The sequence below is a fragment of the Bufo bufo genome, assembly GCF_905171765.1.
Source record: "Bufo bufo chromosome 1 unlocalized genomic scaffold, aBufBuf1.1 SUPER_1_unloc_4, whole genome shotgun sequence".
Lineage (NCBI taxonomy): Eukaryota > Metazoa > Chordata > Amphibia > Anura > Bufonidae > Bufo > Bufo bufo.
The window spans coordinates 72,768-90,443 of NW_024399966.1; the positions used below are offsets into that span (position 1 = coordinate 72,768).

At 43.5% G+C, this 17,676-nt stretch overlaps 1 protein-coding gene across 3 annotated transcripts in view; it reads right to left on the reverse strand.

Moving 5' to 3' along the window:
• LOC120982713 (zinc finger protein OZF-like) overlaps window positions 1-17,676 on the reverse strand; it is a 57,081-nt gene that overhangs the window by 13,011 nt on the left and 26,394 nt on the right. For 2 of the 3 annotated variants that reach the window (XM_040412972.1, XM_040412973.1), the window contains 2 exons: window positions 10,675-10,766; window positions 8,308-8,416 (listed from right to left, as the gene is read on the reverse strand). The exons of the other annotated variant lie outside the window; for it this stretch is intronic. In XM_040412972.1, the coding sequence (XP_040268906.1) occupies window positions 8,308-8,416; window positions 10,675-10,766 (201 nt within the window). The remainder of the gene's footprint in view (window positions 1-8,307; window positions 8,417-10,674; window positions 10,767-17,676) is intronic. 3 annotated transcript variants of the gene reach the window in all.

The following is a 17,676-nucleotide window of genomic DNA, read 5'->3' on the forward strand; positions in this document are numbered from 1 at the left end:
ACAAGGCAGACATAGCAGAGCTGGAGAGGGTTCAGAGGAGGGCAACTAATGTAATAACTAGAATGGGCGGACCACAGGTCCCAGAAAGATGATCAAAATTAGGGTTATTCACTTTAGAAAAAAAGACGACTGAGGGGAGATCTAATTACTATGTATAAATATATCAGAGGTCAGTACAGAGATCACTCCAGTAACAATTTATAAGGCTGAAAGAAGCCTCTGTCCATCTAGTTCGGCCTGTCATCCTGCAAGTTGATCCAGAGGAAGGCAAAAAAAAACTGTGAGGTAGAAGCCAATTTTCCTCAATTTAGTGGAAAAAAAATCCTTGCCGACTCCAATCAGGCATCAGAATAACTCCCTGGATCAACGACCCCTCTCTAGTAGCTATAGCCTGTAATATTATTACACTCCAGAAATACATCCAGGCCCCTCCTGAACTCTTATACTGAACTCACCATCACCACCTCCTCAGGCAGAGAGTCCACAGTCTCACTGCTCTTACAGTATAGAGTCCATAGTCTCACTGCTCTTACAGTAAAGAGTCCATAGTCTCACTGCTCTTACAGTAAAGAGTCCATAGTCTCACTGCTCTTACAGTAAAGAGTCCATAGTCTCACTGCTCTTACAGTAAAGAGTCCATAGTCTCACTGCTCTTACAGTAAAGAGTCCATAGTCTCACTGCTCTTACAGTAAAGAGTCCATAGTCTCACTGCTCTTACAGTAAAGAGTCCACAGTCTCACTGCTCTTACAGTATAGAGTCCATAGTCTCACTGCTCTTACAGTAAAGAGCCCATAGTCTCACTGCTCTTACAGTAAAGAGTCCATAGTCTCACTGCTCTTACAGTATAGAGTCCATAGTCTCACTGCTCTTACCGTAAAGAGTCCACAGTTTCACTGCTCTTACAGTAAAGAGTCCACAGTCTCACTGCTCTTACAGTAAAGAGTCCACAGTCTCACTGCTCTTACAGTAAAGAGTCCATAGTCTCACTGCTCTTACAGTAAAGAGTCCATAGTCTCACTGCTCTTACAGTAAAGAGTCCATAGTCTCACTGCTCTTACAGTATAGAGTCCACAGTCTCAGTGCTCTTACAGTAAAGAGTCCACAGTCTCACTGCTCTTACAGTATAGAGTCCATAGTCTCACTGCTCTTACAGTATAGAGTCCACAGTCTCACTGCTCTTACAGTATAGAGTCCATAGTCTCACTGCTCTTACAGTATAGAGTCCATAGTCTCACTGCTCTTACCGTAAAGAGTCCACAGTTTCACTGCTCTTACAGTAAAGAGTCCATAGTCTCACTGCTCTTACAGTAAAGAGTCCGTAGTCTCTCTGCTCTTACAGTAAAGAGTCCATAGTCTCACTGCTCTTACAGTAAAGAGTCCATAGTCTCACTGCTCTTACAGTATAGAGTCCATAGTCTCACTGCTCTTACAGTAAAGAGTCCATAGTCTCACTGCTCTTACAGTAAAGAGTCCTATAGTCTCACTGCTCTTACAGTATAGAGTCCATAGTCTCACTGCTCTTACAGTATATAGTCCATAGTCTCACTGCTCTTACAGTAAAGAGTCCATAGTCTCACTGCTCATACAGTAAAGAGTCCATAGTCTCACTGCTCTTACAGTAAAGAGTCCATAGTCTCACTGCTCTTACAGTAAAGAGTCCATAGTCTCACTGCTCTTACAGTAAAGAGTCCCAGAGTCTCACTGCTCTTACAGTATAGAGTCCATAGTCTCACTGCTCTTACAGTAAAGAGTCCATAGTCTCACTGCTCTTACAGTACAGAGTCCATAGTCTCACTGCTCTTACAGTAAAGAGCCCATAGTCTCACTGCTCTTACAGTAAAGAGTCCATAGTCTCACTGCTCTTACAGTAAAGAGTCCATAGTCTCACTGCTCTTACAGTAAAGAGTCCATAGTCTCACTGCTCTTACAGTAAAGAGTCCATAGTCTCACTGCTCTTACAGTAAAGAGTCCATAGTCTCACTGCTCTTACAGTAAAGAGTCCATAGTCTCACTGCTCTTACAGTAAAGAGTCCACAGTCTCACTGCTCTTACAGTAAAGAGTCCATAGTCTCACTGCTCTTACAGTAAAGAGTCCATAGTCTCACTGCTCTTACAGTAAAGAGTCCATAGTCTCACTGCTCTTACAGTATAGAGTCCATAGTCTCACTGCTCTTACAGTAGAGTCCATAGTCTCACTGCTCTTACAGTAAAGAGTCCATAGTCTCACTGCTCTTACAGTAAAGAGTCCATAGTCTCACTGCTCTTACAGTATAGAGTCCATAGTCTCACTGCTCTTACAGTAAAGAGTCCATAGTCTCACTGCTCTTACAGTAAAGACTCCATAGTCTCACTGCTCTTACAGTAAAGAGTCCATAGTCTCACTGCTCTTACAGTAAAGAGTCCATAGTCTCACTGCTCTTACAGTAAAGACTCCATAGTCTCACTGCTCTTACAGTAAAGAGTCCATAGTCTCACTGCTCTTACAGTAAAGAGTCCATAGTCTCACTGCTCTTACAGTAGAGTCCATAGTCTCACTGCTCTTACAGTAAAGAGTCCATAGTCGCAAAGGATGTCCCCTCGTCATAGTCCTGGGATAAATAGATGATGGGAGTGACCTCTGTACTGACCCCTGATATATTTATACATAGTAATTAGATCTCCCCTCAGTCGTCTTTTTTCTAAAGTGAATAACCCTAATTTTGATTATATTTCAGGGTTCTGTAGTTGCCCCATTCCAGTTATTACTTTAGTTGCCCTCCTCTGGACCCTCTCCAGCTCTGCTATCTCTGCCTTGTTCACAGGAGCCCAGAACTGTACACAGTCCTCCATGTGTGGTCTGACTAGTGATGTGTAAAGTGGTAGGACTATGTTCTCATCACCGCCATCTATGCCCCTTCTGATGCAACCCATTATCTGTTTGGCCTTGGCAGCAGCTGCCTGACACTGGATTCTGCAGCTTAGTTTACTGTTCACTAAAATTCCTAGATCCTTTTCCATGTCAGTGTTACCCAGTGTTTTACCAGTTAGTATGTACAGGTGACTTGCATTATTCCTTCCCATGTGCAGAACCTTCCCAGTGTTAAACCTCATCTGCCACTTCTCTGCCCAAGCCTTCAATCTATCCAGATCTATCTGTAGCAGTTAGAGATGGCCTTGCGGTTCGCCCAGCGGTTGTTTCGCTGCGAACTTTGCTTGTTCGCGATTCACCAAACATATGGAGATATTCGCTGGCGCCATATTCTTTTATATTGTGAAGAACTTTGACCCATGACACATCCATCATGTGGTACAGGACAGCCAATGGTGACGTTTCAACAGTTGTGAGCGGTTCTGCAGCTATACAGAGGGACAAACGCTATTGGAACAACTAATTGCAACTGGTGTGAAATACCTGTTGCCCCCAAAAAAACTGATTAAGGGGTGCAATATACCAGCTTCCAGCAAATACTCATTATTGGGTTCTATATACCTGCTTCCACCAAATATTGATTGAGGCAGGGGTTTGATATATCTGTTTCCACAAATACTGCTCTTCTATAGGGACTTAGGCAGAGGAAGAGGCAAGCCCTTCCGCAGGGGTGGAAGGGGTCGGGCAGGTGCACCAGGCCGGAGCCAAAGTGGGAGTTCCAGAAGGTGCGTGCGATTACGCCAAAGGACGCACCAGAGTTGGTTGAGTGGCTCACTCAGTCTTCTGCACCCTCCTCATCCTCTCTATCTGCACCTTCTTCACTCTCTGCTGTGTGCACCCCCAAAGACACTAACACCACCACCATATCCCCTCCGCTCGAGTCAGAGGAATTATTTTCCCATCTATTCCCAGACCTTACCGATGCGCAGCCATTCTTGGCATTGGATCAGGAAGAGGAGGTAGCACCATCCGCCACCCAGCGGTCTGACGACAGTACCCAGATCAGCCCAAGGAGGGTGGTCCCCGCTGTTGCTGCCTACTCCAAGATCTCTATCAGTGGTGGTGAAGGTGACGATGTGTCGATGGATGTCACGTGGGTGCCCACAAGAGAGGAAGAGGAGGGGAGATCAGAGGGAGAGACAGAGCAGCAGAGAGAGGAGAAGCAGGCAGAACTCGCAGGGCACAGGAGGCAAAAAGCAGACTGCAAATGTATCTGGAGCGAGCCATCCACCATGCACGGTCACATCTGGCGCTCCCAGGACGCCGGCACATGGCTCCGCAGTGTGGGCTTTATTTAACGTGTCTGCTGCTGACAATAGTGTTGCCATCTGCAGCCTGTGCTGTCAACGCATAAGTCACGGTAAGCCCAACACTTACCTAGGGACGACCGCCTTAAGAAGGCACCTGGCCTCACATCACTGAGCCCAGTGGGAGCAACGCCGTCAGAACCCACAAAGCCACACTCCTGGTGCTCCACGTCCTGCCTCTTCTCCTTCTCCTCCCAGTTGTCCTCCACTCCACCTTGCCGTCGTCGCATTCATCTGGCAAAAGGCAGGCTTCCGTGGCCCAAATGTTCAAACGTAAAAAGTTGATGACGGCGGATAACCCTCTTGCCCAACGGCTGACCGCTGGCTTGTCAGAACTGCTAGCCCATCAACTACTGCCATATAAACTGGTGAAAATTTGTGGCCATTGGCACACCGCAATGGAAGGTCCCCGGAAGGAAATATTTCTCCCAGAAGGGCATCCCAGAGCTATATGGCTACGTTCAGCGGCAAGTGAATGTATCTCTGGCACACAGTGTCGGTGCCAAGATACATCTGACCACAGACACGTGGTCTAGCAAACACGGGCAGGGAAGGTACATAACTTTTACTCTAAATAAAATTATGAGCGGCGCACTCCACGTCTCTCCTCCAACTTTAACCCGGAATTGCAGATCCCACACGGTTCTCCTCCGATACCACGATCTCAGCGCTGCACAAGCCCAAACAATTAGTCCTGGACAATATTCTTCTTTGTAGAAAGAAAGCGGGCGGCACTCACCATCGTGAAGAAGACATGAAATATTCCTACACGTGGCACCGGATCTAGGAGTCACTTCCCTGCACACTGGATGCAGCGACGGCCGTTTCACGCAATATGCGCTGCGTCAGGCTGCTCCGGGTGTGTGCACCTGCACTCCACGTCAGAGCATCAGGTGTGCAATCAGTGACGCTCTCCTGGTGCTGATACACATTGGTTACAATTAAGAACAAATTGCTACATTTAACATATTTGTCACAGAGCATTTATATAAGTTACAACAGAAGACTGTAATCCAGTCCATCATTAAGGCCTGAGATTCCTGTTGCCTGCGTCCGCAATATCCATCGCGCTTCACACTGCAACCACTGGCGATGTCTATCTCCTCCATTCAAAGGGGGAGGGGGGACGACGACTCAATCCCTGCAAATCTTAATGAACTTGCATCTCCAGCGTGCACTTCCCTAAAATGTTCAATGAGTCTGGGGGATCCCTTCCCTGTGTCGACTGAAGTCAAATGTTCTCTAACACGTTCATACATGCAGCGAATAGTCTTGCCGATATAGAACCGGCCATAGCCGCAGGTCACCATGTACACAACATACGTGCTGCGGCAGTTCATAAAGCTGCGGACTTTATAGTTCAAACCAGACACCCCGATGAACTTGGACTGAGAGTTCCGTCTACACAGGGTGCAACCCCCACATCTGAAATATTCCCAGTGAGCCAAGTGGTATTTGGGGGAGTAACAAATCTGCTTCTCACTATTCTATCCTTTATGGTAAGGCACCTTCTGAGAGAAATACGGGGCTTATTGCTAGGGATGGATCCCTCTCCAAGATATTCCAATTACAAAAAATGACTGACCGTATTTTTTCAGCCATCGGGCTAAACCTAAAAGGTAAAAGTAAACCTGTCCAGGTCTTTGTCCTCTTTCCCATGCCCCTTACCCTAACTCATGCCCCGGGTACCCTCTGGACACCAAAGGCTGCTTCAACTCTGTGGCTTGGCGGAGGTAACCACTTGTAGGACTATTGATTCTCCGCAATCTAATAAACTGTCCATATGGAAGGGACCTTTTCACCCAATTAGGATGGTAGCTGTCATGGTGAAGCCCTCCGTGACCAACTCGTCGTCCCTCACCACGACAGCCACATCCAAGAATTCCTTCAAAGTAGCCACCTTTTGCTTTGATTACTGCTTTGCACACTCTTGGCATTCTCTTGATGAGCTCCAAGAGGTAGTCCCCTGAAATGGTCTTCCAACAGTCTTGAAGGAGTTCCCAGAGATGCTTAGCACTTGTTGGCCCTTTTGCCTTCACTCTGCGGTCCAGCTCACCCCAAACCATCTCGATTGGGTTCAGGTCCGGTGACTGTGGAGGCCAGGTCATCTGGCGCAGCACCCCATCACTCTCCTTCATGGTCAAATAGCCCTTACTTTCAAAGTTTTCCCAATTTTTTGGCTGACTGACTGACCTTCATTTCTTAAAGTAATGATGGCCACTCGTTTTTCTTTACTTAGCTGCTTTTTTCTTGCCATAATACAAATTCTAACAGTCTATTCAGTAGGACTATCAGCTGTGTATCCACCTGACTTCTCCTCAACGCCACTGATGGTCCCAACCCCATTTATAAGGCAAGAAATCCCACTTATTAAACCTGACAGGGCACACCTGTGAAGTGAAGACCATTTCAGGGGACTACCTCTTGAAGCTCATCAAGAGAATGCCAAGAGTGTGCAAAGCAGTAATCAAAGCAAAAGGTGGCTACTGTGAAGAACCTAGAATATGACATATTTTCTGTTGTTTCACACTTGTTTGTTATGTATATAATTCCACATGTGATAATTCATAGTTTTGATGTCTTCATAGTCATGAAAATAAAGAAAACTCTTTGAATAAGAAGGTGTGTCCAAACTTTTGGTCTGTACTGTATATATATACACACACACACACACTCACCTAAAGAATTCTTAGTGCCCACATACTAATACGGTGTAGGACCCCCTTTTGCCTTCAGAACTGCCTTAATTCTACGTGGCATTGATTCCACAAGGTGCTGATAGCATTCTTTAGAAATGTTGGCCCATATTGATAGGATGGCATCTTGCAGTTGATGGAGATTTGAGGGATGCACATCCAGGGCACGAAGCTCCCGTTCCACCACATCCCAAAGATGCTCTATTGGGTTGAGATCTGGTGACTGTGGGGCCATTTTAGTCCAGTGAACTCATTGTCATGTTCAAGAAACCAATGTGAGATGATTCGAGCTTTGTGACATGGTGCATTATCCTGCTAGAAGTAGCCATCAGAGGATGGAGACATGTTCTCATTCTGTTTACGCCAAATTCGTCTCAACAGAAATCGAGACTCATCAGACCAGGCAACATTTTTCCAGTCTTCAACAGTCCAATTTTGGTGAGCTCGTGCAGATTGTAGCCTCTTTTCCTATTTGTAGTGGAGATGAGTGGTACCCGGTGGGGTCTTCTGCTGTTGTAGCCCATCCACCTCAAGGTTGTGCGTGTTGTGGCTTCACAAATGCTTTGCTGCAGACCTCGGTTGTAACGAGTGGTTATTTCAGCCAACGTTGCTCTTCTATCAGCTTGAATCAGTCGGCCCATTCTCCTCTGACCTCCAGCATCCACAAGGCATTTTCGCCCACAGGACGGCCGCATACTGGATGTTTTTCCCTTTTCACACCATTCTTTGTAAACCCTAGAAATGGTTGTGCGTGAAAATCCCAGTAACTGAGCAGATTGTGAAATACTCAGACCGGCCCGTCTGGCACCAACAACCATGCCACGCTCAGAATGGCTTAAATCACCTTTCTTTCCCATTCTGACATTCAGTTTGGAGTTCAGGAGATTGTCTTGACCAGGAGCACCCCCCCTAAATGCATCGAAGCAACTGCCATGTGATTGGTTGGCTAGATAATTGCATCAATGAGAAATAGAACAGGTGTTCCTAATAATTCTTTAGGTGAGTGTATACGTATACATATATATATAAAACCCTAACCTTTTATTCCCATACGGTATGTACCTCTCACAATGAGATTTTAGGATGCTTTTAAAAATATCCCATTTTGTGGCTGTATTTTTATTTTTGAGGACTTTGTCCCAGTTAGTTAGGCCTATGGCCTCTCTTAGATGGCATCTATTTATCCGCAGGCCTGTGACGAGGGGACATTCTCTGCATCTGGAGGAAAGAAGGTTTGTACACAAACATAGAAGAGGATTAGGGTTAGGGTCAACTTGCAGGATAACAGGGCGAACTGGATGGACGGAGGCTTCTTTCAGCCTTATAAACTGTGTTACTCTAAGGTAGAACCACATCAGAAGAAACCTCCACTTTGTCCATTCATGATTCCATACCTGTGGTCACCTGGACTGGAAAGTCCTCCTCCACCTCACTCTTACACGGGGGATCGCCCATCATCTGCTCTTCTTCATCCTCCACTTTAATTTCAGTCAGACCTTCCACCTAACAATTCAGCACAATACAACAGACAGGTGGGAAATCTAAAAGATCCACATAAGAGACAATCTATGACTCCTCCATGACTGCAGAACCCAAAAGCTCATTGTACCCCTCAGCTTCTTCTCTAAGCAGACTGAGAAGAGGAGCAAGGACTCAGCAGCCGCTGCACCTCGCACCTTCAGGTCCCGGCTATTTACATGCTGCTTTAGGCCTCTCTGCACTGGGCTATGAACCTGTGTTAAAGGGAATCTGTCATCAGGTTTATGCCGCTCGAGCCAACGAGTCCCCGTATTCATGAGCTCACGGCTCTTCCCGCCTCTGATTGACAGGATTTTCCCAACTGAATCAGCAGCAGGTGGGCGCGGACAGCTAGGAGCTCATGAACATGGGGACTCGTCAGCATGAGCGGTTTAGCAAAAGATTTTAGAAAAATGGCTGAGTCAGTAAAAGAAAGTGATCCAGTATGTTGCTAAGAGGATCTGTCCCTGGTTTGTGGGGCCCTCAGTGAGGACACCATAAAACTTGTGACCTTTAAAGGGTCACTGAATAAATAAATAAAAACTTTTAATATATATGTCATTGAGAGTGCCGAGACCCCCTTATCCCTAGAGACAAGTTGAGAGACGCTCTCACATAGTGCACCCCCTCTCCTCACTGCAGCGGATGGAATTGAGACCGGGCCATAGACTTCTACTGAGCCCGTCTCCTGAGACGAGGACACAATATACCGGCGCTTCCCACTCCTAGGGATCATGGACGCTCAGACCCCCAACTGTCAAAACTATTGATAGGTATCTATGAACATTCATTGACCGCTGAATGAGAACATCCTAGGAACACATGTCATATGTGATATGTTACATACGTGCAGTGTGGGTCTTACAGAGCTGAAGAAATATCAGCAGAGATATCACAACAGAAGGTACGGCACTACGGAGAGTTAAAGACGTCAGGTCGTGGACATAGCTGAATAGTGGTGGGGAACACTGCACGTGGTCTGCAATGGTCTAGCTGGCACCACATTGCTCAGGTGGGACGTGACAGACATTGCAGGTGAGCTGCACTGGGAACAGAGGCCCTTACGCTGTAGTGAGAGAACATGGCTGACAGAAGATAAACAGAAGTGCAGGCAAATCTCAGGTGCAAACACAGGAGAACCCCAAAGCCGAGTGTGAGCTGGAGGAGGCTGCAGGTTATTGTGTGTGCTGCCAGCTAGCAGTGGAGGTGGGCGACACTAGCCAGAAACATGCACCATCTCAGGGTCTAGATAGGGCAAAGACAATGCTGAGCTGCAACCGCTAAGCCAGTGTCCTCACAGAGAAAGAGTGCAACCGCTAAGCCAGTGTCCTCACAGAGAGAAAGTACAAACGCTAAGCCAGTGTCCTCACAGAGAGAGAGTGCAACCGCTAAGCCAGTGTCCTCACAGAGAGAGAGTACAAACGCTAAGCCAGTGTCCTCACAGAGAGAGAGAGAGTGCAACCGCTAAGCCAGTGTCCTCACAGAGAGAGAGTGCAACCGCTAAGCCAGTGTCCTCACAGAGAGAGTGCAACCACTAAGCCAGTGTCCTCACAGAGAGAGAGTGCAACCGCTAAGCCAGCGTCCTCACAGAGAGAGAGTGCAACCGCTAAGCCAGTGTCCTCACAGAGAGAGAGTGCAACCGCTAAGCCAGTGTCCTCACAGAGAGAGAGTACAAACGCTAAGCCAGTGTCCTCACAGAGAGAGAGTGCAACCGCTAAGCCAGTGTCCTCACAGAGAGAGAGTGCAACCGCTAAGCCAGTGTCCTCACAGAGAGAGTGCAACCACTAAGCCAGTGTCCTCACAGAGAGAGAGAGTGCAACCGCTAAGCCAGCGTCCTCACAGAGAGAGAGTGCAACCGCTAAGCCAGCGTCCTCACAGAGAGAGAGTGCAACCGCTAAGCCAGCGTCCTCACAGAGATAGAGTGCAACCGCTAAGCCAGTGTCCTCACAGAGAGAGAGTGCAACCGCTAAGCCAGTGTCCTCACAGAGAGAGTGTAACCACTAAGCCAGTGTCCTCACAGAGAGAGTGTAACCACTAAGCCTGTGTCCTCAGCGAGACTGTAACCACTAAGCCTGTGTCCTCAGCGAGACTGTAACCACTAAGCCTGCGTCCTCATTGGGGGACTCTAACCACCAGGCTTGTTGCTACCGAGTTTGATTCCTTCCATCATCCTAGGGCAGAGGGCCACATTTACCACTGTGGCCCAAAAAGATTCTGTTTGTAAGGTCCGACCCCTCACATACCTGATGATTCTCTGGGACCTTCTCCTCCGGACAGACCTGGGAATACAGAGGACGGGGACATCTTTCTGGGGGATTCCTTCTTCTGGATCCATCTGTGGAGACACAAGCACAATGACTGAAGACATGGCCTCCTGTAGATCTGTCTATAGATCATACGCTTCTTACACATTCTTAGAACCTAACCCTAACCAACCTTCTGCTCAACCCATGGCTAATCGGGTGAGGAGCACATAGAAATCCCAGACTCAGGGCTGCTGTCCATTCAGGTGGAAGAGACTCAGATATTGATGGATTTAAGGTCATCTGGTGTAGAAAACCCAAATATAAGGAAATTCTACATTTCAAGAGACAGAAGCCATGGGGAAGACCCTCATCTTCTCAGTAGAACAACTACTCCAAGTTTCCTCTTCACCAGGGATGGGAGACCACTGAGGAGTTGGGGAAAGCTCAGTATACCCCACATTTCCTTGCCTGGAGAAGACCATTCCTCTCCTGATTACATTTATTGGTAACTGGATTCCTGTGAGCCCACAAAAGCGCTGTGAGATAGCCAGCCACCATACTGGACCAGAACCACGAACCTCTGAGAAAACTCTTGGACCTATCAGAAGGAGCACACTGTCCATAAAAGACTGGAAAAGACCTGTAGAAGGATTGGGGAAGACTAGGGCTGGTTCTCCAGGCCAGAGTCAATTTCAATAGTAGGACTGAAGGTTTGAAGCACTTCCTAAATGCAAAGTATGTGATAAAATGACAAAATAGGTATTACCTTGAAAACCCCCCAGAACCCCATCGCTGTGGTTCTGGTGGTCCCACCTGTGTCTCTACTGTCCTGCTTTGATGGCACAAGAGCGCTAATCTGTTGGCTGGCTGCCGATGTCACCTGCAGGCAGCTTTCATCCCTGCAGGACAGTAAGAGAAGACATGATAGCCAACGTGCTGCTATGGGTTACTGTGTGACCCCGTCGCGGTGGTCGCTCTATAATGTGCCAGTAACGCATGTCCTGTTCTCAAATGTGCCATGTAACTTCAATCCATGGGAGCTCCCCATAGACATCAGTTGCCAAAAACCTGCTGCTCTCTGTAGGTCCACCCAACGATCCACTGATGTGTACAGGAGACACCCCCTGCATTCAGAAACATATTCCGCAGCGCTTTGCACACATTACCATCACTCTGTCCCCAGGAGCTCACAATCTATGGTCCCTATCAGTATGTCTATGGGAGGAAAACCCAGGGGAGACCCAGGCAAACACGGGAGAACATACAATCTCCATGCAGATCATGTGCTTTGAACCTAGGACCCCAGCGCTGCAGGGCACCAGTGCTAAGCAGTGAGCCCAAATACAGTGGTATGGCCGCCACATCACAGACCATACCGCTCTTCACCAGCTACATGAATTCATGTGTGGACTCCATCTCGTTTGAAGTCCACCATGATTTGGATTCTATTAATTTTTTGGATTTGGGGAGACAAAAATACAGCTGCGGTATATGCAGTTACACATAGAAAGGACACGGCAGGGAATACCATTCTCCACGTATCCTCGTGCCACCCATCGCATGTCATCAAGGGCTAAACGGAACTGTACTGATGAGGAATCCTTTAGGTGTGAAGCGAATGCCAGTGTAGGACGTATTCTAGGAAAGCAGCGTGGAACCAACTTGGAGCAGTCTCCAAACTGGAGAGACAATGACGGATTTTCCCCGAGGATGCGGAGAGATCTCGCCAACGCCCAGATGAAAATAAAAGGTTCACTATAGTGACATTTGGAAAATACTAAAAAAGCATTTACCTCTTTTTAAATACGACGATGATCAATGGTCAGGAATTGTGGAGGAGGGTATTAAATGTGCGGCTCGTAAAGCCCCCACCCTTGATTGGGGACACTGGGACATGTGCATCTGCTAACTCTTATCTACAGTCAAGAGAAGAGCACTGGAACAGCCAGAATGCCGTGGATTACATGTCTGGACGGTCAGACACAATGTTTGGGGGTCCGTCAGCATATTCCGGATGTGCCCCACCAGGAGAGCCGCGATGGGTCTGCGGTTCGGCAAGGTGGGGACACATCTGGATTGAAGGTACAGCGCATTGAGAGAATCACTATCCCCAAAAGGGGAGGAGACCATAGGAGAAAACGGTTAAATCCGCTACCCGGAAGGGTTAAAAAAAAGAGATGACCGCATACCGCAGCATTAGGTTATATGGGGATCTCCCCGGGGCCATTTCTTCGTCAGCCAATGGATGTGTTCTGTGAAGAGCAATGCAAGGCGTTCATCCACATTCTTCACTCAATATCCGATTTATTCCTGCTTGGCTCAATATGGGATTTTTTATTTTTTTAAAACACCGCACATGGTTCTGATTGCAGTGTGGCTGCCCGGACCACGTGATGCCACGATTACCTGTCAGGTGGGGGAGGGGTATTTATAGTGCAATCAGTGGAGTTTTTTCTTTTAGGTCATGATGAAGGACCTACATTGACAATGGTCTGAGATGCGGTAACAAGTACAAGTCTGTGTGTAACGCAAGGTTAAAGCTGCTGGAATAAAGTCCGTGAACACCTGAGCGGGAGGTGGCGCGTTCTATTCTGAGGGTGGATTATAGCAAAGCAGGCGCCATGTCCGCGCTCGTGGCAAGGAGACACGGGGGAGAGCTGCTCTTTACTGTTGTGTTACTGTATATATATATATATACTACAGAGGACAGTATACTGTATATATACTACAGAGGACAGTATACTGTATATATACTACAGAGGACAGTATACTATGTATATACTACAGAGGACAGTATACTGTATATATATATACTACAGAGGACAGTATACTGTATATATACTACAGAGGACAGTATACTGTATATATATATACTACAGAGGACAGTATACTGTATATATATACACTACAGAGGACAGTATACTGTATATATATATATATATACTACAGAGGACAGAATACTGTATATATACTACAGAGGACAGTATACTGTATATACACTACAGAGGACAGTATACTGTATATATACTACAGAGGACAGGATACTATATATATATATACTACAGAGGACAGTATACTGTATATATACTACAGAGGACAGTATACTGTATATATACTACAGAGGACAGTATACTGTATATATATATATATATATATACTACAGAGGACAGTATACTGTATATATATACACACTACAGAGGACAGTATACTGTATATATATATATATATACTACAGAGGACAGAATACTGTATATATACTACAGAGGACAGTATACTGTATATACACTACAGAGGACAGTATACTGTATATATACTACAGAGGACAGTATACTATATATATATATACTACAGAGGACAGTATACTGTATATATATATACTACAGAGGACAGTATACTGTATATATACTACAGAGGACAGTATACTGTATATATACTACAGAGGACAGTATACTGTATATATACTACAGAGGACAGTATACTGTGTATATACTACAGAGGACAGTATACTGTATATACACTACAGAGGACAGTGTACTGTATATATACTACAGAGGACAGTATACTGTATATATACTACAGAGGACAGTATACTGTATATATACTACAGAGGACAGTATACTGTATATATATATACTACAGAGGACAGTATACTGTATATATATATACTACAGAGGACAGTATACTGTGTATATACTACAGAGGACAGTATACTGTATATATATACTACAGAGGACAGTATACTGTATATATACTACAGAGGACAGTATACTGTATATATACACTACAGAGGACAGTATACTGTATATATACTACAGAGGACAGTATACTGTATATATATACTACAGAGGACAGTATACTGTATATATATACTACAGAGGACAGTATACTGTATATATACTACAGAGGACAGTATACTGTATATATATACACTACAGAGGACAGTATACTGTATATATACTACAGAGGACAGTATACTGTATATATATACTACAGAGGACAGTATACTGTATATATATATATACACACACACTACAGAGAATAGTATACTGTGTATATACTACAGAGGACAGTATACTGTATATACTACAGAGGACAGTATACTGTATATATACTACACAGGACAGAATACTGTATATATACTACAGAGGACAGTATACTGTATATATACACTACAGAGGACAGTATACTGTATATATACACTACAGAGGACAGTATACTGTATATATACTACAGAGGACAGTATACTGTATATATACTACAGAGGACAGTATACTGTATATATACTACAGAGGACAGTATACTGTATATATATACACTACAGAGGACAGTATACTGTATATATATATACTACAGAGGACAGAATACTGTATATATATAGTACAGAGGACAGTATACTGTATATATACTACAGAGGACAGTATACTGTATATATACTACAGAGGACAGTATACTGTATATATACTACAGAGGACAGTATACTGTATATATACTACAGAGGACAGTATACTATATATATACACTACAGAGGACAGTATACTGTATATATACACACTACAGAGGACAGTATACTGTATATATACTACAGAGGACAGTATACTGTATATATACTACAGAGGACAGTATACTGTATATACTACAGAGGACAGTATACTGTATATATATATATACTACAGAGGACAGTATACTGTATATATACTACAGAGGACAGTATACTGTATATATATACTACAGAGGACAGTATACTGTATATATACTACAGAGGACAGTATACTGTATATATACTACAGAGGACAGTATACTGTATATATATATACTACAGAGGACAGTATACTGTATATATACTACAGAGGACAGTATACTGTATATATACTACAGAGGACAGTATACTGTATATATACTACAGAGGACAGTATACTGTGTATACACTACAGAGGACAGTATACTGTATATATATACTACAGAGGACAGTATACTGTATATATATACTACAGAGGACAGTATACTGTATATATACTACAGAGGACAGTATACTGTATATATACTACAGAAGACAGTATACTGTATATATATATATACTACAGAGGACAGTATACTGTATATATATATATACTACAGAGGACAGTATACTGTATATATACTACAGAGGACAGTATACTGTATATATATACTACAGAGGACAGTATACTGTATATATACTACAGAGGACAGTATACTGTATATATACTACAGAGGACAGTATACTGTATATATATATACTACAGAGGACAGTATACTGTATATATACTACAGAAGACAGTATACTGTATATATATATATATATATACTACAGAGGACAGTATACTGTATATATATACTACAGAGGACAGTATACTGTATATATACTACAGAGGACAGTATACTGTATATATACTACAGAGGACAGTATACTGTATATATACACTACAGAGGACAGTATACTGTATATACATTACAGAGGACAGTATACTGTATATACACTACAGAGGACAGTATACTGTATATATACTACAGAGGACAGTATACTGTATATATATACTACAGAGGACAGTATACTGTATATACATTACAGAGGACAGTATACTGTATATACATTACAGAGGACAGTATACTGTATATACACTACAGAGGACAGTATACTGTATATATACTACAGAGGACAGTATACTGTATATACACTACAGAGGACAGTATACTGTATATATACTACAGAGGACAGTATACTGTATATATACTACAGAGGACAGTATACTGTATATACACTACAGAGGACAGTATACTGTATATACACTACAGAGGACAGTATACTGTATATATATATACTACAGAGGACAGTATACTGTATATATACTACAGAGGGCAGTATACTGTATATATACACTACAGAGGACAGTATACTGTATATATATACTACATAGGACAGTATACTGTATATATACACTACAGAGGACAGTATACTGTATATATACACTACAGAGGACAGTATACTGTATGTATACTACAGAGGACAGTATACTGTATATATATACTACAGAGGACAGTATACTGTATATATACTACAGAGGACAGTACACTGTATATATACTACAGAGGACAGTATACTGTATATATACTACAGAGGACAGTATACTGTATATATATATATATTACAGAGGACAGTATACTGTATATACTACAGAGGACAGTATACTGTATATATATATACTACAGAGGACAGTATACTGTATATATACTACAGAGGACAGTATACTGTATATACTACAGAGGACAGTATACTGTATATATACTACAGAGGACAGTATACTGTATATACTACAGAGGACAGTATACTGTATATACTACAGAGGACAGTATACTGAATATATATATTACAGAGGACAGTATACTGTATATATACTACAGAGGACAGTATACTGTATATATACACTACAGAGGACAGTATACTGTATATATATATTACAGAGGACAGTATACTGTATATATACTACAGAGGACAGTATACTGTATATATACACTACAGAGGACAGTATACTGAATATATATATTACAGAGGACAGTATACTGTATATATACTACAGAGGACAGTATACTGTATATATACACTACAGAGGACAGTATACTGAATATATATATTACAGAGGACAGTATACTGTATATATACTACAGAGGACAGTATACTGTATATATACTACAGAGGACAGTATACTGTATATATACTACAGAGGACAGTATACTGTATATATACTACAGAGGACAGTATACTGTATATACACTACAGAGGACAGTATACTGTATATATACTACAGAGGACAGTATACTGTATATATATACTACAGAGGACAGTATACTGTATATATACTACAGAGGACAGTATACTGTATATACACTACAGAGGACAGTATACTGTATATACACTACAGAGGACAGTATACTGTATATATATATATATATACTACAGATGACAGTATACTGTATATATACTAC